The sequence below is a fragment of the Suillus paluster genome (assembly GCF_016628075.1).
Source record: "Suillus paluster strain FC165 chromosome Unknown EDB91scaffold_5, whole genome shotgun sequence".
Classification (NCBI taxonomy): domain Eukaryota; kingdom Fungi; phylum Basidiomycota; class Agaricomycetes; order Boletales; family Suillaceae; genus Suillus; species Suillus paluster.
In genome coordinates, this window is record NW_024537565.1 from 671,235 (window position 1) to 689,978 (window position 18,744).

The 18,744-nt window shown below is 48.9% G+C and overlaps 7 protein-coding genes across 7 annotated transcripts; 3 read left to right on the forward strand and 4 right to left on the reverse strand.

Moving 5' to 3' along the window:
• Nucleotides 1-1,313: 1,313 nt before the first annotated feature.
• EDB91DRAFT_1105640 (uncharacterized protein) lies at nucleotides 1,314-4,197 on the forward strand. Its single transcript, XM_041317437.1, has 3 exons — nucleotides 1,314-1,775; nucleotides 1,824-2,366; nucleotides 2,418-4,197. The coding sequence occupies exons 1-3, from the start codon at nucleotides 1,602-1,604 to the stop codon at nucleotides 4,002-4,004; spliced, it is 2,304 nt and encodes a 767-aa protein (XP_041182156.1). The 5' UTR covers nucleotides 1,314-1,601; the 3' UTR covers nucleotides 4,005-4,197.
• On the reverse strand, nucleotides 4,180-5,872 carry EDB91DRAFT_1234830 (S-adenosyl-L-methionine-dependent methyltransferase; the record flags this gene model as incomplete). The annotated part of the gene is made up of 12 exons (XM_041321248.1): nucleotides 4,180-4,231; nucleotides 4,287-4,343; nucleotides 4,399-4,583; nucleotides 4,638-4,666; nucleotides 4,718-4,895; nucleotides 4,945-4,969; nucleotides 5,022-5,068; nucleotides 5,117-5,215; nucleotides 5,267-5,298; nucleotides 5,354-5,511; nucleotides 5,682-5,761; nucleotides 5,828-5,872. The coding sequence occupies 12 exons, from the start codon at nucleotides 5,870-5,872 to the stop codon at nucleotides 4,180-4,182; spliced, it is 987 nt and encodes a 328-aa protein (XP_041182157.1).
• A 555-nt stretch (nucleotides 5,873-6,427) lies between these two features.
• EDB91DRAFT_1105646 (mitochondrial distribution and morphology protein-domain-containing protein) lies at nucleotides 6,428-9,421 on the forward strand. The gene is made up of 10 exons (XM_041317438.1): nucleotides 6,428-7,084; nucleotides 7,134-7,186; nucleotides 7,239-7,637; nucleotides 7,689-8,017; nucleotides 8,069-8,487; nucleotides 8,536-8,608; nucleotides 8,664-8,673; nucleotides 8,729-8,757; nucleotides 8,809-9,013; nucleotides 9,066-9,421. The coding sequence occupies exons 1-9, from the start codon at nucleotides 6,441-6,443 to the stop codon at nucleotides 9,007-9,009; spliced, it is 2,157 nt and encodes a 718-aa protein (XP_041182158.1). The 5' UTR covers nucleotides 6,428-6,440; the 3' UTR covers nucleotides 9,010-9,013; nucleotides 9,066-9,421.
• A 1,210-nt stretch (nucleotides 9,422-10,631) lies between these two features.
• Nucleotides 10,632-13,351, forward strand: EDB91DRAFT_1045784 (D-xylose-proton symporter; the record flags this gene model as incomplete). Its single annotated transcript, XM_041313213.1, has 18 exons — nucleotides 10,632-10,765; nucleotides 10,815-10,851; nucleotides 10,915-10,932; nucleotides 10,985-11,062; nucleotides 11,116-11,143; nucleotides 11,196-11,239; nucleotides 11,293-11,374; nucleotides 11,428-11,586; nucleotides 11,685-11,872; nucleotides 11,924-12,232; nucleotides 12,347-12,371; nucleotides 12,429-12,499; nucleotides 12,549-12,717; nucleotides 12,768-12,824; nucleotides 12,873-12,954; nucleotides 13,003-13,100; nucleotides 13,153-13,181; nucleotides 13,235-13,351. The coding sequence occupies 18 exons, from the start codon at nucleotides 10,632-10,634 to the stop codon at nucleotides 13,349-13,351; spliced, it is 1,725 nt and encodes a 574-aa protein (XP_041182159.1).
• A 1,347-nt stretch (nucleotides 13,352-14,698) lies between these two features.
• EDB91DRAFT_608984 (uncharacterized protein) lies at nucleotides 14,699-15,555 on the reverse strand. Its single transcript, XM_041327854.1, has one exon. It carries the CDS (start codon nucleotides 15,215-15,217, stop codon nucleotides 14,759-14,761), a length of 459 nt encoding a protein of 152 aa, XP_041182160.1. The 5' UTR covers nucleotides 15,218-15,555; the 3' UTR covers nucleotides 14,699-14,758.
• Nucleotides 15,299-16,740, reverse strand: EDB91DRAFT_608971 (uncharacterized protein). Its single transcript, XM_041327853.1, has 3 exons — nucleotides 15,681-16,740; nucleotides 15,571-15,641; nucleotides 15,299-15,515 (listed from the first exon to the last, which is right to left on the reverse strand). The coding sequence occupies exons 1-3, from the start codon at nucleotides 16,548-16,550 to the stop codon at nucleotides 15,380-15,382; spliced, it is 1,077 nt and encodes a 358-aa protein (XP_041182161.1). The 5' UTR covers nucleotides 16,551-16,740; the 3' UTR covers nucleotides 15,299-15,379.
• A 74-nt stretch (nucleotides 16,741-16,814) lies between these two features.
• On the reverse strand, nucleotides 16,815-18,697 carry EDB91DRAFT_609120 (uncharacterized protein). Its single transcript, XM_041327856.1, has 3 exons — nucleotides 18,388-18,697; nucleotides 17,660-18,330; nucleotides 16,815-17,611 (listed from the first exon to the last, which is right to left on the reverse strand). Coding segments are annotated over exons 1-3 (1,401 nt in total). The 5' UTR covers nucleotides 18,390-18,697; the 3' UTR covers nucleotides 16,815-16,883.
• Nucleotides 18,698-18,744: the final 47 nt, after the last annotated feature.

An 18,744-nucleotide genomic window follows, 5' to 3' on the forward strand; every position in this document is an offset into this window, starting at 1 on the left:
GTCCGGATGCGGATGATGTCATAGTTCGCTGGAGACTTGATGTACACCGTAATGGTGAAACATTCTGCCAGGATCTCAAAAATATTTCAAAGAATTAACACGCAAATAGACAGTGTTCTACATTAGTACCTAGCTAGATGGAGTGTGAAATTACCATAACATTATGACATGGATAAGATGCTTGCTCTCGCATCCATTGATGATCTGAGCCTTTTCCTTGATCTTGAACATCACTTCGAGCAAAGTCGCACGATGTCAAGATAATCACCCGTTGTCTGTTGTAGCTGGCGTAGGAAATAGTTCAGGTACGCCACAGTTACCAAGGCCTCTGGCATCTCTAAGTTGGCAGGCACTGAATTCGACACTGTAAAAGTCAATCAATCATCAAGGCTGGGTATTTTACAGATATCCGTTCACTCTTCTTGCAAGCAGGAAAGAGTGGCTATAAGCTCCCGCGGCGCTGAAGAAGCTGACCATCGATCTGAATGAAGGAGGTCAGGTTTGTATAGTTAGCATCCGAATCCTTAAAAAGTTGATACCCAGATTACGATGGGCCTTCTGTGGAATTGGCTTCCTTGGCAATCCTACAGCACTGATGATCACCCGAGGTCCTTGAGATGACGAAGCGTGAATTCAAGGAAGGTGAGAGGATCCCCCTGAGCGTACGAGACAATGTGATGACGAGCGCATTCGACTGCGGGTGAGCGTGGCGTTGGATCAATATGACATGCAGTGCGCGTATCCCGCCACGCTGAGCTAATTTCGTTTGTGCGTTGCTCATGCAGGTGAGCATATGTTCCGAAGCTCTCGAACTCTGATTGCGTCCCTATGGAGTAGACCGTCATGAGCCTCATGATTTTCATGCATGATCGACACGTGCGCAGGAGTGTCGACGGCTTTTATACTAAAACCAGGAAAGAATGATTCATGATGGGGGACGTTGGGGTTACTCACCGATGACTCTTCTATGTGAAATCAGAGAGCACCCTTGTTGGCGCAACAAGATAACTCCATATGGATCTGAGAGCTTGATTGTCTATAACGTTATCGACATTCACGAGATATTTGAAAGAGTAATACTAACCTGCTCATGTGTGACAGTTGTCACGGTGATACGTTTAACCAAATTGCTGTAGACTTGGCATGCTCTCGTTGAATGTTCGCGGCCTTTATTTTAATCTGCGGCCTTGGTTCGAGGCAAGCTGCGCTGCGTGGTTGATACAACGCCGCGTATGTAGTACTTACTATTGAGTTGAGCTGTGGTCCTGTGGATAATACGAATTTCCATTTCGAGAACTAAGGAAAACGGCTATTATGAATGACAGCGCCGGACGGAAGCAGTTCAGGCCAAAGTTCAGGCTCTTGTTTCTTTCCTTGCTCCGTTATCGACGCAGTTCGTCCATCAAGGCGCCTGGTAGTGATCGGCGCTCCTCTTTTTCCTGACGCTATCGACAACGTTGTTCTCCAGCCAGCTGCAAGGCTTCTACCCCACCCCACCACCACCTCGACCTGTCTTCCCTGTGCTACCCACGTTCGTCACATCCCTGAAGGGCCTCTCGAGGACAACTTGAATCCATTCTGTTGACTGGTACAACATCATCATGCCTCTTCCAAGTGGCACGTCGTTGTCTCTGCAAGGGCATTCTCGCCCTGGAGATACTATCCAGACTAAGCCCAAGCACGCCATGATAGTCCGGATGTCGGCTGAGACATTAGAAGCTCTCGAGGACTTGTCGAGTGTCCCTGCAATGAATTTCGAGTTTGGCGATGAACCAGTCAGTTCAAATACTCGCAGCTCGGCCATATCTAACAATCAGTCTCAGGGCATTTACATTGGGGAGACATTCTTTCCAATGCGTCCTCTGAAGGAGAGTTCTCCGCACGAGATATATCTCAGGACGTCCTCTGTGGCCAAACCAAATGCCCCGTTGAAGCTTTACGCCAATGTGATGGGCAAATTCATCGTCGACAGACAACTTGGTGAGAAAGTCACAGATAAAGTCCGGCAGCAAACCATCGAGGCGAAGAAACAACACTCTGAGCGCCAAACCATCATGCTCGACGCCCCACTCTTACCTGCGGGAGGCGCCAAGAACTTGAAGCGGAAAGCACCGGGTTCAGGAACTGTAGTAAAGAAAACCATACAGCGCGACACCCTTCGTGCACCTTCTGCATCCACAGTCACTGCACGCAAGATTTCGCCAATACCACAGACCGCTTCGTCAAAGGCGAATGCGGATGTTCGCAGGCGTCTTATACACTTCCTTGCAGTCGAGCCTCGTGAAACAGATCTGGCGGTAGCCAGGGTTTGCGGGAATAACTGCGACGCCACTGCAAGGGCCAATCTACTTAGCATCTTAGAAGAGGTGAGTATAGTCACTATACTTTGGTTTCTTCACTCAATCGTACTTGTACAGGTTGCTGAACAAATCCTAGCCCGTAAAGGAGACAAGTCTCCTCGGAAATGGTCTCTCAAAAATCGTACATGGGTTGAAGTGCGTCCATACGAATGGGAGATGTACAAACCAACAGAGCGGACCAATATCGCTCGACAAGGCAGAGTCGTGCTCAGCGCCCTCAAAATACCCGAGTCTGAACCTGTGTGGGATCATTTTCGCTTTCGAAATCTTGCACCTCCTACCGGAGCTGCTCCTCATCCTACCCACGGGGGTAAGACCATCACCGGCCCACCTGTGGGTGCTCCTCAGCCGAAGCCTGAGCCAAAACGGCCTGCTGTATCCAAAGATTTGAAGCAGAAAGCAAAGGCAGATTCTTCTCGAATAAAGGGCGACATACAAATGAAAGACGAGTCCGTTAAGCTTCCTAGAGTGGCGGCCATTAAGCGTGAAGAAGCCAGTCCATCGCCCAGTTCCAGCACTAGCACCAGCTCGAAGGCGGCATCCAGACGAGTACCGGGTTCGGGATATGTTGCAAAGAAGTCCCCTCAGCCTTCTCCTACCGTCGAGGTCGCACCTCGCGAAGCTGTAGTGCCAGCCGAACCTCGTCCTCAGCGACCGCTACCCCGACCCTTACCTGCAAAACCTGCACCAGCACTCCCGCCGCCACGTGCAAGTCAGGAGAAGACGCCTGCCACTGCCATGTCGATGAAGATGACGAAGAAGACACTTCCACCCGAGGACTCCGATAGAGAACGCGAGAGACCTAGAGATAAAGACAGACCGCCCAAGGATAGAGTCGTTGCTGGCGTAAAGCGGAAGAGCGCCACCCATGATGTAGAAGATACACAGGACGAAGAGAGACTCAAGGTAAATTCATTCAAGAAGCGCAAAACGGAAGACGGCCCATCACCTGTTGCATCTTCGTCTTCATTAAAAGTTCGAGACTTGTCTCTTCCGAAGAAGCCGGTCGAGCGCGTATCTCCTGTACCACCCCCACCTCCACCGACGAAGAAGCAGGTCGAACGCGTATCTCCTATACCACCCCTACCGCCGAAGATTAAGAAAGAATCTTCTCCATTTCCACCTCCACCGAAGAAGATCAAGAAAGAACCTTCTCCACTTCCACCGTCTCGCCCCACCTTACCGACGCAGGCACCACCCTCAAACTCGCCTTCCAAAGTAGATCAACGAACGAAACTCAATGGAGTGTCGAAAGCCAGACGAAAGTCGCCAATATATACATCCTCGGATGAAGGAGAGATACCAGAGCCGCCACTGAAGTCCGCCCAGGATCCTTCCACGAATACTGATCGTTCAAAGGGCAAGGATGGACGTGCCCGCCCTCGATCTTCATACCCACTACCCCCTGATCGTAACGGGCTACGTTCGCGATACCAGTCCAAGTATGGACATTACTTGGACACATATTCCCAAATATTCACACAGAAGCGGAAGATCGAGGCCATCTTAAACGGAGAATCGGAAGCGGAAGGAGAGATTATGGATCCAGAGGAGCTGAAGAGGCTCAGTGCCGAGCACAAGATTCAGAAAGAGGAATTGGAGATCATCCAAGAGAAATGGATGAACGGGTCTGTATCGGAATGATCTGAACATCACAGTTGACTTGCACGTAAACTTCTACTGCACTTAAGGCGGACATGACCCACTTATCAAGACTATCTACACCGTATTTTTGTTCTTGTACATCGCTGTCGCATCTTTTTCGTTCATCAATTACAGCTATGGAAGCTATGCATGTATACACTGATACATAGACTAATTACGACTGTTGCATAATTTTGGGCTTGAATAAGTAATGTCCAATGCCCCATCTACTCGGCATTCGATCAGCTTGGAAGTATGCAGGAAACGATCGGTCAGACTCACTCTTCGCCACCATTAAGGGCGAAAAGTTCCGAACAGGCCATATAAAAGATGCGAAACCTGATGTTAGAACCAGTCAACGAGTTGTAAATACTGCTGTAATGATTGATATCACCTGTAGAAGGCTTTACGGCCCTCCTCCTTGTCGAGGCCCTTTGAAATTGCGTCTTTCTCGAGTTCTTTGATCCCTGCTTTAGCATTACGATCCTGTTTCTCGAGCCAGGCTTCGAGTGTACGAGAGTAATGACGACCGTTAATGTACCAGCTTCTGACGAGGGTCAGATCTGACTGAAAGTATGCCTATAAGGATACACATGATTCATTGGGCTCAATAGAACTATTGATAACACGCACGAGGAGGTCATGAGAAGGCATTGTGCCACCTGGGAAAATAGGGTTCAGTAAGGGAACGCTTCAAAGCGTGACCATCTTGCCGGTGAAGAACGACTGGGCCATCCATCCGTCGTCCTGTTCGAAGTGATAAGGGGTCATCTTATGGCAGAACAGATGCACAAATAAGAAAGATTCGTGTGCATGGTCTGCAGAGGTTGGACGCAACCAAGTGGATATCTTCCGAAGAAGCACTTCATAATTTTTCATGTGCTCAAACATCTGTTCTTGATAAGGGGATTAATCATTTGATATGGTGTACAAAGCTCACTTCGATGGACAAGATACGGTCAAAGCTGAGATATGGCATCAGTATATAACCTACACCGGACAGAAAGACTAGGTCACCACTGAGTGTCACCGAATTCAAATATATTGACATCCCCAGTGATGATCTATTCACAATCAGCCTAACGTAGGTACGCATTCGCTCCAGCGCTGACCTTGACATTGTTCAGACCCTTTTCTTTCGCAATAGCGTCAATGTACAACTTCTGGGTCGAGGAGTTGGATAGACCGATTATCCGAGATTTTGGATATTTCTGTTGAAGCTAAGCTAAGCCTAAACCATCGAGAAATTGCTGTCGACGCACCTGAGCAAGATAAATGGAGAGACTGCCCCATCCTGCAAAGCTCGAGATGTGGGATACTGAAGCGCACACCATTTATTATGACATTACCGCATCCAAGGTCAAGGACATCCATCCCATCTGTTAGCTGTGCTTTCTCGCAATAGCTGTCTAACATCAGAATCTCTGCTTGTTCCAGTGTTTCACGGCCAGTTGGGTACAGACAAGAGGAATATTTTGCATATGGACCTAGGACAGGAGAGAATAAACTTCGTAGACACCTAGTAGTGCGTAAGCAGTAGTCAAGAAATTCATAGAGAAAAAGGATCTCATACCTCATAATGTTGCTCGTTGGCTGCTCTGCGTGGCGTCTGCAATTGAGGCGCGTGCGCGAACGACCTCGATCCATTTCATCTTGGCAGCATGGTTGAGTTCGAACGATCCATGATCAATCGTTCGTAGTCGTTGGCGGCACAGGGCGCGAATTATTATGCGAAGAATGAAGTCTGGAACCAGGCCCTTCAAGAGTACATACAGGTGATGAGTCCAGAACTCTAGGAGGTCACTGAGAGGAAATTCGCTCACCTTGTCGAGCAGGCTGTAAGCAAACTCCGTAACGTCGCGGGGCATTTGGGAGGCAGAAAGGCATGAGTTCAAACCTTGTCGAGCCTACATTGTTAATACGGGTTCTTAAGTACTTCAAATTCACTGGTGGCAGGGGAGGCGATTGTCACGGTGATTCGCCAGCCCATAAATGGGAAACATCTTGCAGAAAAGCACGCTCTGAATGGTTGTATTTGAGGTGAGAATCCTCTATGGTTCGTAGCCCTGTCCCTGCAACTGTAGTTGGTTTGCGGAGAGTATCTCTGAGCGTATTTCTGCGATTCGTTCCAATTGAATGTTCCGTCGTACGAGGAGCCTGAGGTAGTGACTCATAAACTGGTAGTGAGCAGTCGGTCTCCAGTAGCCTGATACTTGTGTAGATGGAAAACACCCAGCCAGTCACACGGACTGCGTATATGCTATATTGGAGGTTAGATGTATTTATGTGATCCGTTCTAGTGTCGGGGAAGGTTCGACGGATATAATAAAGTTATCTCCAGAGGACCTATCGTGAGAAATACCTTCCTATAATGCGCTGTGTAGACTCTATACCTTCCGCATTACATGAGTCTTCCACCGTGACCATGCTTGCAACATGACTGCACCATTGAGGACTCTCGGAGTCCACCTTAGCAAGCGCACAAATACAAGCTTTCTACTGCATGAAAGTCGCAGATCTCTTCACCCCGATGTCGATCGTTACAATACTATCCGCCTGTTTTTCCAGCGGCAGCTTATGACATATAGTTCTACACCACCGCCGACCTGCAGGAGGTCCACATTCTACGCGAAATATACTCCAAGTTCCTCTAGGTTACGTACCGAAAACTTTTGGCAAATGGGGACACTTCGGTCGCGTCATAAACATTCGGGCAGCGACGAGAGAGGTAGCATACACGAGGGCGACCTCTCTCGCCAGCAGAGCAAAGCCCAACCCCCGGGGTCTGTCAGTTCTGGAAAAGGCGATTCGGAACACGATACGGGTGCTCATATTCCCCCTCCACCTTTAAATCTCGACAATTATCCGCGTCTGTACCGCAGGTTGGCACTATCCCTCTCTCACCTTCACCGCCCTACACGAGACGACTTCCTGAAAGTGGCCAATGGATTTTGGCAGCGTCTACGGATCCGTTTCAAGTGGTTTACTATACGTTCTTTTCGGAGATTTAATGCAGACGATATCTCCGCTTTCATAACATGGTTTTTAATGAGCCAAACTCTATGGATCCTGGTTGGAACGTGAGCTGAAATTATCTGCCTTGAAAATCTGATAATTTATCCCATTCAGGACGACATTCTTCTCGGTGATTTTTGCGACTGCCAATAGTCTGCAATTGCAAGGTACGCGTACTCCTCCCTGCACTCATACTACATATCTCACTATGCATTGCAGAGTATGTCGCACGCGCCATAAGCAACTACCTCACCAGTGAGACTGGCGTTACAGTCATCTTCGAATCTGCTATCGTTCCTAAATGGAAGGACTCTCGTATCTCCTTCAAAAATGTATATGTCTCCCGCAGACCATCGCCCACCGCCCGTCCACCAGTGTCAAAAAAGCATCTTGGACATAAAGCGGCCGTCGGATATGATGTCAGCAGTCACCCCGCATACCACTACTTTGTGGATGACGACGAAGAAGTAATTGAGAATCATACCGAGGACGATGTCAACTATTCCATGTTTGACCTCAATGTAGACTCCATAGACGTCACTTTATCACTACAGCACTGGCTAAATGGCAAGGGCCTTGTTGAGGATGCTGTGGTCAAGGGCGTTCGCGGGGTATTAGGTGAGTACTTCTGTCCGTTGAATATTAGCTTGAACTGAGGTCTGCAAACAGACCGTCGCTCTGTTTTCTGGGACCCAGAAAATCCACTTGACCCGGCTGCATTCCGTCATGTTGCTAGCCAAGGCGACTTTGAGCTAAATTCTCTGCAGCTCGAGGACGTCCTTGTAACCGTGTATCAGCCGGGTGATTTTAGACCTTATACTGCCTCAATTTTTCGTGCGGACATAAGGACTTTCCGGAAGCAATGGCTCTTCTATGACTTTTTGCGTGCGGAAAATGTCGTAGGGCAATTTGACAACTGCCTGTTCAGTCTGCACAAACCGCAAAGCATTGGTCGAACTACTGACCAGGATCTCAAGGATGGCAAATGGTCGCGGATGGTAATGCCAATCGACCCCTATCTCCAGCTGATTCTGACACATTGGTTGTAGTCCAGGATTCGCATTGATGGCGTCAATATTGATCATATGCAAAACTCCACGACATTGGAAGGTGGCCCCTTGTCATGGATAACATCTGGGAAGGTGGATGCAGTGCTGGATATAAAATTCCCCAGAGACACAGAAGACGAATTTGCGTTGAATGCCATCCTTGGTGAGCTCGCAGATGCCATCACCACGGCTGCTACTGCTTCTCTACCCATTGAGAGGATACCAGGGCAGCGAGAGCTTGCAAAACCGCCTCTTACTGCCCCCACGACCGATGAAGAGAAGGACGTCGACGATAAACCTAAGGTCGTCATCGACATAGATTTGCGATTTAGGGATCTCAAGGCTGCTGTTCCGCTATTCACATCGGATCTCTCATATGTCAACAGTGCGCTCATAAGACCTATAGTTGCATTTATGAAGTGAGCCAATCATTCTATCTGCCTCAATTATCTCATCGATTTGTCCAGCGCACATCATACCTTGGTACCTATTCATTGCAGAGTGATGAAAGATTTGAGTGATTTTGACGGTGCTTGGACTGTAGGAGTCTTTTCTGGCGTCTTCGCAATTCTGCCTATACTAATAGACTTTGCAGATGTGGGAAAGTATGTTGTATTTCTCATGTGATGACCCATTACCACTGATCACCGTCTATTGTAGCTGGCCTCATGGATGAAATTTCACAAAAGGTAGGAAGCAATTCAATTGCCGGTCAGTGTGATCTGATAGGCTTGCTTTAGATATACGATGCGCTCGCATATCACGTCTCCCAAGTCAACTTGAACAGGCGAGTGAAAGCGGTCAGCGTGTGGTCATTGCAAATGACTGCCAGTGCCGTACTGTCTGCTCTGAGAAACCTGGTGGATCCGCTGTCCATGCAGGTTAGGGATCTGTATTACGTGAATGGCGTTCCATATGGTGCCTTAATTCCTGGACCGTAGCCTGGTAATTGTTTTTCAGCTATCGAAAGAACTATTTTTTATCTTATTCAACCCAGCGCCTCTATTTATTTGCAAAGCTGGGCAGGGGTCATGCAAATACCTTACTCAGGCTCACACAGGCAGCGGTTTGGACGCTTCCCAATTTGCCCATACCGACTATGCATGTTGAGGAGCTACTACTGCAGTGTCTGGTTGTTCTGTTCTCTCAACCGTATTTTCTAACTTTACAATCGAGAGATGTTCTGACAAGGGAGCCCACGCAGAGTTGCGAAGGGTTCGCACGGCAAAAAATACAATCTCGTGTGCTTCTAATACTTACATTCGGTGGGCTTTGAGAGACCTTGGATGTGAGCTTAGAGACATACTTAATTGACCCTGTCAGCGGAAACGTGAATGGCGGAGATGATATCATGTATGTTTTCTAAGGAGAATCACATCCTACTTACCGTCCTCCATCGTAGTCCATCATGCGCACTGCGCGACGGCAAACTGCGCTACGACTTGTCAACGTTTCAACGTTAACACTCACGGATTTTGGTGCAAGTCCTTGGGTTGAACGCCCTTTAACACGATTGGCTTCAAACTCTCGGCAGCAACTTCGATCGACACCTGTCTCAGCACCAGTGGTGTCGACGTCAATGCGCATGTGCGCGTGGCATCAACGAGCTGACTTACTGGCCAATGACCATTACTAGAGGCCATTAACCAGGTCATTTGGTGACTATGGTAGCGACGATTTGCTCGAATATTCACAAGCCTTTCGAGCGTGTCTATCGAGAAATTGCGCTGGTAGCGCTTCACGGACGGGAGTACACAACCCCGAGGCACGAGGACTAGGTTGGCTTGTTCATGATGCATATAAATGAAAAATTGCAATTCAAAAAGAAGCTATGCCAGTCATGAATGCATCACAAGTGCTTCCTCCATGATTTCCTCCTGTCTGACATCATTTTGCCAATTTTATCATTCTACCACTGTTTTTGCTAACTGATCGGCAGAATGGGCACCCCTTCTGGTTCGGCCTTTGGTGCTGGAGTTTCATTGTTTTCATGGGGGAAATACACTCCAGTACCGATGAGTTCAATTGGTATATCGGTATCAAAGAATCGATATCTCATCATTACGTGGCATCCTATGGAGACGCGCCGTCTCGCCCAGGTTGACCTGGTTCCTTCCAACGCCACACTACCGGTACCAGTGTGAGCTGGTCAGTTAATGTTAGTGTATTACTTCTCACCTTCTGTCACAGGACTGGCACAATTTCTTCCCTCTATGGCCAACGAAGTGTTGGCGCGTGCTCCCTAGGCAACTGTCCGAGGACTGTTTGTGTCCGTTAACTCCTTCAGGTTCAAGAGGGACGGGACAACCATTCTGACACGTCAAATAGGGGAATCCGTGCGGGGCTACACGGAACGCCTTACCGCGTTTTCTTTCTCCCCCGCTTCATTAAGCACCGGGGTTTATGAATGGGGGGACGTGGTAAAATTCCGTGTTGGTTATGGTAACCCGCTGATTCGGTACGAAGGACTAGAACATGAGCTGAATATCTATAAAGTGCGTCAGTTCTGAAGCCTGGATGTCAGCTTGCTCTTTCTCCCAATACATCCTCCAAGTGGGAGAACATGCCTCGATCACTGCATTCAAATTCGACCGAGTCCAAGCAGGAAGATGACCACGGTAGTGGTAGCCCTGACTTGGTTCTCGCTAGATCGGAAGGTAGAGTCGGGTTCAGAGGCCTCTTTGAAAATAAATTCATGTGAGTGGTTTTGAGAGGATATGAACGATGTGATATATTTATGGCGCAGACTTGGTATATCGTTGTTCTCGACTCTCGGAGGATTCGTGAGTTATTATCGCAGTATAGATGACTGCCAGTAATATTGTGTCTTGTCGCGTATATTACAGCTCTTTGGCTACGACCAGGTGAGTTGAGCAATTGATGTGATCGCATGGTACTCGTCTAACTGCGCGCCAGGGAGTCGTGAGCAACGTGCTTGCCATTGAGTCTTTCGGAGCCGAATTCCCATCGATCTACATGAATCCAGCGTTGAAGGTAAGAACAACATTTCAGGCGATTTCGACCTGTCAGAGTAAATATACTTTTAGGGCTGGTTTGTCTCCACACTTTTGCTCTGTAAGTCAACGTGGTACGCTGCAATCATCCGTTAACTAATCCACATCCGCAGCTGCGTGTTTCGGATCCATTGTGAATGGTCCCGTATGTGATAAAGTGAGATCTGTTATTTGGCGAGATAGGAAAAAATGTGATTGACTATGACCCAGATCGGGCGAAAGAGAGACATAATGTGCAACGTTGTGATCTTTCTTCTCGGTAGTGCACTCCAAACAGGTGCCACGTCTCCCAGTAAGTTCTATCCCAATCACATTTTCTAGCTTTACTGAAGATCCTTTTGCTAGTTTACCTCTTCGCCGGTCGTGCCGTTGCTGGTCTGGCAATCGGTGCTCTGACACACGTCGTCCCGATGTATATTGCTGAAATATCCAGTGCCAAAATCCGTGGATCTTTAGTTTCTCTGCAGCAACTCGCTATCACATTTGGTGTGAGTGAAACAGCCAGTACTGAGGTTATGCGTCTGACGCCACATAATGTAGATTCTTGTAAGCTGTGCGCAGAAGTCTGCTTTCACACATTCGTACACGCTCATTCTTTGAAGACTGGATCGCGTATGGCACGTCACATATCGGGGGAACCCGATGCGCCCCAGAAATACCATACACTGGAGCGCTTTTGAACGGCAGGCCTACGTTTGATCCTTACAAGGATGTTCCTCCTGGGGGCTGCACTGGTCAGTCTCAAGCGTCATGGAGAATTCCGGTTGGATTCCAACTACTCCCTGCTTTGGTGTGTCTGCTACCAATTTTTCTCCTCCTGCTCATGCCTATGGATGTGCAGTGTCTTGGCGTTGGCATGCTCTTCATGCCATACTCGCCACGTTGGCTCGTGGAGCAGGGCCGCGAGGAGGAGGCTCTGCAGACGCTGTCGCGTCTTCGCCGGAAGCCCGCTGAAAATAGTTCGGTTCGGTTCGAATATCTGGAGATTATGGCTGAAGTTCGTTTTACGAGAGAAGTCACGAAGGCCGCATATCCTAATGCGGGGCCATTCGGGCAGTCGATCAATAACTACCGGGCATTGGTGTCTAGCCGGCCAAAGTTCAAGCGTTTAATTGTTGGTTGCCTTACTATGGTCTACCAGCAAAATATGGTGGGTTTTCAAACTACACTCTTTTCTCATGTAGTGATATGTTGTGGTTTGCTAGGGGATAAACGTAAGTCGTGGTTCATCCTTCTAAGACTAACGTCGCTTACTTCTCTTTAGGCTATCATTTATTATGCGCCCACGAGTGAGTGACACGAACGATCCCAATTATTGAGTTCAGAGAGTTGACTCCCTTCCGTAGTTTTCGGCCAACTTGGCCTCGACCCGAACACTACCTCCCTGTTCGCCACTGGTATATTTGGAATTGTTAACGTGAGTCAAATTATCTGTAGGTTCATGCATGTCTCCTAAATTGCTCCAGATGGTCGCTACTCTACCTGCCATCATCCTCCTCGATAGTGTGGGCAGGCGCCCTTTGTTAATGTCTGGTGCTGCTGGATGTTTCATTTGTTTGGCAATCGTGGGTTCTCTTGTCACCGCATATGGCAAGGACTGGTCAGCACATGCAGTAGCGGCTCGCACTGCCATTGGTAGGCGCACTGTAATCATGATATATAGTGCATGCCAAACTGTCTTATAGTCTTCGTGTTCCTCTACGATGTTAACTTCGCTTACTCGTGGGCTCCGATCGGATGGGGTGAGTGGCTCGTTTCACCTCCTTCAAGGAATCTAAAATCTTCGCCAGTTCTTCCCAGTGAGATCTTCCCGTTGCACCTCCGATCCACTGGTATCTCCATCACCACATCGACCACGTGGATATCGAACTTGTGCGTGACCTTATATCTTCTTCTATTTCTGGTATTGATACACCTCAGTTTTGTTGGACTCTTTGCGCCGGGGATGTTGGCCCGTGCGGGTGGAGTGACGTACTATATATATGCCGGAACTGCTCTAATAGCGTTACTCTCCGCTAGTACGTCAATTCGCTAAATCGTGTCGAGAAGAATGCTTAGCTCGTTTTCCAGAGTTTTTCTTCCCAGAGACCAAGGGTCGGGTAAGCTCTCTACGTACAGATGCCCGTCGAACATGGCTGACGACGTGGTACAGACCTTAGAAGAGATGGACGCTGCCTTTGGCGATAACGCTACTGTCAGGGAGCGAGAACGTATGGAGGGCATTTGTCGGGAGCTTGGTCTGCCCGTCAACACGCTTTCGACGGCATAGTAATTTCTAGCTGACCCAGGTCATGTTTCATTCATCATGTATATCTCGACATTGTCATTGTGTCGACATCTTATGTAAATTAAGTGAGCTTGTGAGCCTGCATCGAGGACAGGAAAACTGTAGAATCGAGAAATGTCTGATCTCGTATCTGCGGATTTGCAGGGGAGGTTAAACGGCACAATGGTATTATTTGACATTACTACAGCAAATCATAGTGTCTCCCGATATCAGTACGCTGCGAGGTGTCAATGAAATAGTACAACAGCATGACCCGTATATGAGAACGAATAGCGCTAGCTGGCGGACGAACGTTCCCTTGTGTTCTTGATCCTGATCTCCTTGCTCCCCCCCCCTCCCTCTCTAACTTGGTGCAACACTCATTTGACATAGAGTCGTACATGTAATATATAAGTGAGAGGTAGCACTGTTCATGCACCATTTTTTGCTGGTACTTAGCCTGTTTTCATCCTGCAATCAGAGGCTCTGCCTCGGTATGCTCAGAACCGGCTTTCTCATGAACCGAGCTTCCATTAATGTGCCAAGGACCCAAGAATTCCCGACTGCACATGCAAGTGATAGGGGGGTCTGGCCAGTGCTAAAGCTGGCGTTACCGGACCTTGCTTTCGTGGGTAGTGCAATTCACCATCACGGAGTTCGAGTTCGAACTCCGATTGCTACTAGTTGGCCCAACTACGTACCATTTGTTGGTTCCCCTTCCCCACTCCCCAAGTCACATAGAAGTCAGAATGAGCTGTCGTTCAGACGAGTTTACGATGCGAGAGCCACTGGTGAGTGAACCCGCCTCGTATACGAGTCGGTATGACCTTGCATTCATCTGGCGGGGGATTACTATGGCTGCTGCTGGCAGTGGGTCCTGGCAGGTACCGTGTAATGTACATAGGTGCATTCCGTATTATCGGAAGTGAAATACATGAATCGTGGCAACCTCAATTATGAAAGAGCATGCAAGAACTTGTTCAATAGCGTGGATGGATTTCAATCAGGATATATCATTATTGCATACGGGACTAGTCCCTACTCAATTGCTTCGAAATGAGACGAATTATAATTCTACGTCGATTCTACGTGGCCGGTTAGAACCGAGGACAACTTGGCGATCTGGTAGGAGCTCGTCAACTCTGCCTCAGGAAAATGAAAGATTTCCAAAGTATCATCATGGCCCTCTTTTCGTTGACTCAAGTGTTGGACATTCTCACTCAACAACAGAAACATCAAACATCGGTTTGCATTCATCGCGACCACATACGCTACAAACTACAGAGTAGAAACCTGACACCCGACAGAAAGGGAGGGAGAAACCCAATCCCACACAAGCAGCCAAAAACTCGAACCACAACTACGCTCAAGCGCTCACCACACACAAGCTCACTCTATTTCATCAACCCCTTAGGGGAGAAACGAGAGAGACATGTGGCGGGAGACAGCATCGAGGAAGAGGAGCCGGAGACAGATAGGAACTTGCGGGGGAGAGGGGCGGAATAGAAGGGGGTCGGATGTAGGTGCGTAGGTATAGGTAAGGGTGGACGGGTAACAAAAGGGATTGATGCCAAATAAAAAATGGAGACCAGAGGAGACCAGGAGGAGACCGAAATAAAGCAAGATAGAGTAGGAGATAGATAGAACACATAGACAGCTTCTACTGAGAACGAATATGATGATGGCGAGTCCGATGAGTGATGAGATGGATGCGAAAGGCGATAATGACGATACATATAACAGAACCGAGTCGCGGAGACCGATGATTTTCGTTGAGCGCTTAATAACTCGAGGTCTAGAGAGGCTCAGCATATTAATATGCGCTGACCTCGTCCCAGACCAGCGCATTCGAGAAGTCCATATCAACATCGAGGGTAACGCTCGAGTCAATAGCGGCGTCCTGCATACTCGGCAGCATCTCCAGCAGCCTTTCTATCCCCATCTCTACACGAACTTGTTCCGCCCAGTCAGCTGTGTCGATCCCACTCGTGACCAGCCCTAAGCCGAGCTCCTCTGTGGGAGAGGTCTCACTCAGCACCTCCGTGCTGGTCGCGTCTTCTGCCGATGGGCCAGTGCCTGGAAGAGCGCAAGTACCAGTCGGCGGCGATGCGAGAATCTCGGCGAACAGGCGCGTAAGGGCTGCGTCTGTAGCTGCCTCGTCTTCAGGCTAAAATAACACAGCATAAGTTTGTTTATATGTTCAAGACTTGTAGGTGACTGACCTCGATCGTGGCACCGTGGCACATCTGGTTGCTCTCGCCGGTCCCGTGACTAGACGAATGCTGCCCACCCGCTGCAGGGACACTGCCGTGTGAACGGTAGTGGTCGCCACCCGTGCTAGGTGGCGAGTGGGAGCAAGGCTAGTTGAAGAGATGTCGAGAGTTTCCTGTGGTGCGTCGATAGGTGCTGGTGAGTCAGATGGCGTAAGATCCGAGAGTGAAAATGCGGGGCTGAGTGGGAAGTCGAATGAATCGCCCGAAAACATTATGGGGCTGTCTACGAGCGTGGAATGTGTGGGTGCAGGAGAAAGCGGATAAGAAAGGGTTGCAAGTGTCGTGGATTTAGGTGATGAAGGGGCGGGAGATATCGAGTCTCCTGCTGAAGGAGATGTTGTTGACGCAGGTGATAGTGTGAAAGCGGATGAGAGAATTGGAGTAGAGCTGGAAGTCTCTGGAGGAGTAGATATACTGGCGAGCACAGGCGAGCTGGCGCCTTGGGTTGCCAGCGCCCGCAACACTGCCTCATACCCCATCTCGAGCGTTCGGATACGCTCGCGCAGCTCTACGTTTTCACGTTCCCTTTGTTCTTCCGCACGTTTCCGCTGGCGCTCTTGCTCCTGCTCAATGGTGACGACCTCAGGCGCTGAGATGGAGCTAACCGAGGGTGAAGCAGAGCCGGTCATTGGAACGCCAGCGCGGAGGCGCCTGTTCTCCTCCTCAAGTTCCTCGACTCTGCGCTCGAGAAGGGAAAATTGTGCCTTTCTGCGGTCGCGGGAGTTTTGTGCCGCAATGCGATTGCGGTGTGCACGGGCCTCTTTGCGCTCTTCTGGGGTTACAGCTGAGCGAGGGCGCTTACGTGGAGGTTGCTCTATGGGTGCATCGGGAGACTCTGAACGAGAGGATGAAGGAGATGCAGGTCGTTTGAGGGAGGAAGAAGAGGGAAGAGAAAGATTGGATGGGTTGACGAAACTTGATGGTGACATGGTAGCACGTATACAGTCTTAAACGTATTGGGCTTGGCGAAAGGTGCTAGACTGGTCCTGGGGTACTAGAGTTACTTGCTAAAGTCAATGAATAATAACGATTATTAGAGGAGAATCCAGTGAACTGCAAAACTGCGCATATTCTCAAGCGCGGAACAACGTGGCCATGAAGAAAAAGAACACGTACGCAGGACACGTAGACTATATTCAACACCGCCACGAATACAAACACTACTAAACTTCTGATTTTTGGTCACTTGATCAGAACGCGAGAATGAAAATGCATATAAATCTGAACTACAGTACTGCGTACACAGCCTACGTACTCCGCAATCAAGTCCATCCAATCATAACTGGAGCATATTTAGCAAGAGAATCCACCAATTTCCCAAATGGTTCAGACTGTGCATATTTCCTGAAGCCTTTCATCTTAACCTCTCGAACAGGCATCCCCGCCTTCTCCCTGATCTGCAATAGTTGGAGCAGTAACAACCACTCAAACTGCACGTCATCAAACAAAAGTGTCCGCAAATTCGGGAATGCATCTCGTCTCCCCGCACATGTGAGGAAGCCCATTAACTGGTTCACGATACAGTTAGAGACCGAGAGTGTCGTTATGCCTGAGAATGCGCGGGCAAGTGCAAACCACCCGTCGTGTGCCATGGTCTTGCTATGCAATGTAAGGTGGCGTACAGAGGGGAAGGGTGGTGCGCCACGCTTCAGCTTGTCCACGAGTGATTGGATGTCACGTAGTGAGGTCGAGCTGTGAAAATCCAACACCAGTTCGCGTAGTACGGGGGCACGTATTGTCCGGAATACGGTAGGGAGGTATGGCCTCGAAATAGTTGGTCCGGGTTTTAGGACCAATGTCTGGAGCAAAGGTATTTCGACGACTGGGAGATCCCTGTTGCGAACATAATCAACAGGTTCACCGATCAGCGTCAGATGAGTCAGTGACGTGAGACGAGAGAGCAGGTTGCTGAAATTATCGGGGGAAAGACCAGAAACCCACAAGCCACTTAAAGTGAGCACTGTAAGGCGGTCTGCAGAGACGAACATGTCTGGAGAAATTAATGAGAAATTTCCTAGTAAGTTGAACGAAGGCAGACCTTCAGTAGACAAGAGATGTCTGCTATTCGGGATGTTAGGCGGATAGTGCACAATAAGTTCTTCAAGCATTGGTGCCTTTGTGCGCCTAATCCCGTCTAGAAGTTTTGGGAAAGGGAAATCCCCGTGAACTTCCAAGCGGCGACAAATATGAATACGAGAAAGAATAATGTTTGATATGCGCAAGTAATCTGAGTCAAGCTCAGGTGAGCCCCGACTGTGAGGATTACAACCAACGCCGGTGAATCGCATGTCAAGTAGCTGTCCTTGTGAGCGCATCAAGTAAAGTTCGACAAGATCTACATTCTGCCCGAGGACAAGTCGGATCTCCGTCCATAGTAAAGGCATCCCGAGCGCCACAGCTCTCCAATGCTGTGAAACACTCGCAAGCAGAAGCTCAGGCCTGGGACGGAGACGTAGATTAGTGGGCCCGCAGGAAGAGTGGTTTTCATCTGCTCCAGTGGTCGCTCTGACTGTCTCTACAAATATCATCTCGAGGAGCTCGTTCGGGACAAAGGAGATATACGATACGCCGTACGTCATTAGGGTTTGGTTGAGACGCAGCGCTTGCCAGTGTGCATCCATGATGTGGCACAATATTGGTCGCCGATCTGCCTCCCGCGTGAGTTTCGCAAGCTCTTGCGTCATAGCAGCGTATGCTTGTGTTGTAATCCTAGTAATTCACCAATTTGACTCATCAGACAGCACATACGCAAAGCAGGTCACTTACATTGTCTCTCCTGGTCGTCTTGATGGAAGCTCACGCAATGCGGTCAGTAGTTCTCAGCATTGAGAAAACATGCATTTTATAGTCGACAAAATCAAACCGCATGCAGGCACCGGGTAGCCAAATTACCCAATCACCAAATGACACCGGACTTGATGAGGCATATCCAGCTTGATTACACCGTGGCGGAGACGAAGAAGCGGCAAAACGAGCTCTTGAACTTCTTGTTATCGGTCACACAAAGGCTCTACTTTACGTTCACGCGTGAGCTTTCTCCAGCTCGCCAAGCTCTCTCATTGGTGGAAAAGACCGGAAACGGCATATTCCGTTGGACTAGTGCTAGCGCTCAATGACCTTGTC

What these genes read in the sequence shown, in the direction of transcription:
- EDB91DRAFT_1105640 (XM_041317437.1), top strand. Translation starts at nt 1,602, where the DNA reads ATGCCTCTTCCAAGTGGCACGTCGTTGTCTCTGCAAGGGCATTCTCGC. An exon ending in TCGAGTTTGGCGATGAACCA is followed by an intron (nt 1,776 to 1,823) that starts GTCAGTTCAAAT and finishes AATCAGTCTCAG; the next exon opens with GGCATTTACATTGGGGAGAC. An exon ending in TACTTAGCATCTTAGAAGAG is followed by an intron (nt 2,367 to 2,417) that starts GTGAGTATAGTC and finishes GTACTTGTACAG; the next exon opens with GTTGCTGAACAAATCCTAGC.
- EDB91DRAFT_1105646 (XM_041317438.1), top strand. Translation starts at nt 6,441, where the DNA reads ATGACTGCACCATTGAGGACTCTCGGAGTCCACCTTAGCAAGCGCACA. An exon ending in GGGCGTTCGCGGGGTATTAG is followed by an intron (nt 7,638 to 7,688) that starts GTGAGTACTTCT and finishes GTCTGCAAACAG; the next exon opens with ACCGTCGCTCTGTTTTCTGG. An exon ending in CCTATAGTTGCATTTATGAA is followed by an intron (nt 8,488 to 8,535) that starts GTGAGCCAATCA and finishes CGATTTGTCCAG; the next exon opens with CGCACATCATACCTTGGTAC.
- EDB91DRAFT_608984 (XM_041327854.1), bottom strand. Translation starts at nt 15,217, where the DNA reads ATGTTGATATGGACTTCTCGAATGCGCTGGTCTGGGACGAGGTCAGCG.
- EDB91DRAFT_608971 (XM_041327853.1), bottom strand. Translation starts at nt 16,550, where the DNA reads ATGTCACCATCAAGTTTCGTCAACCCATCCAATCTTTCTCTTCCCTCT. An exon ending in CCACTCGCCACCTAGCACGG is followed by an intron (nt 15,642 to 15,680) that starts GTGGCGACCACT and finishes GTGTCCCTGCAG; the next exon opens with CGGGTGGGCAGCATTCGTCT. An exon ending in GCCACGGTGCCACGATCGAG is followed by an intron (nt 15,516 to 15,570) that starts GTCAGTCACCTA and finishes GTGTTATTTTAG; the next exon opens with CCTGAAGACGAGGCAGCTAC.
- EDB91DRAFT_609120 (XM_041327856.1), bottom strand. An exon ending in ACATCTCTTGTCTACTGAAG is followed by an intron (nt 17,612 to 17,659) that starts GTCTGCCTTCGT and finishes TAATTTCTCCAG; the next exon opens with ACATGTTCGTCTCTGCAGAC.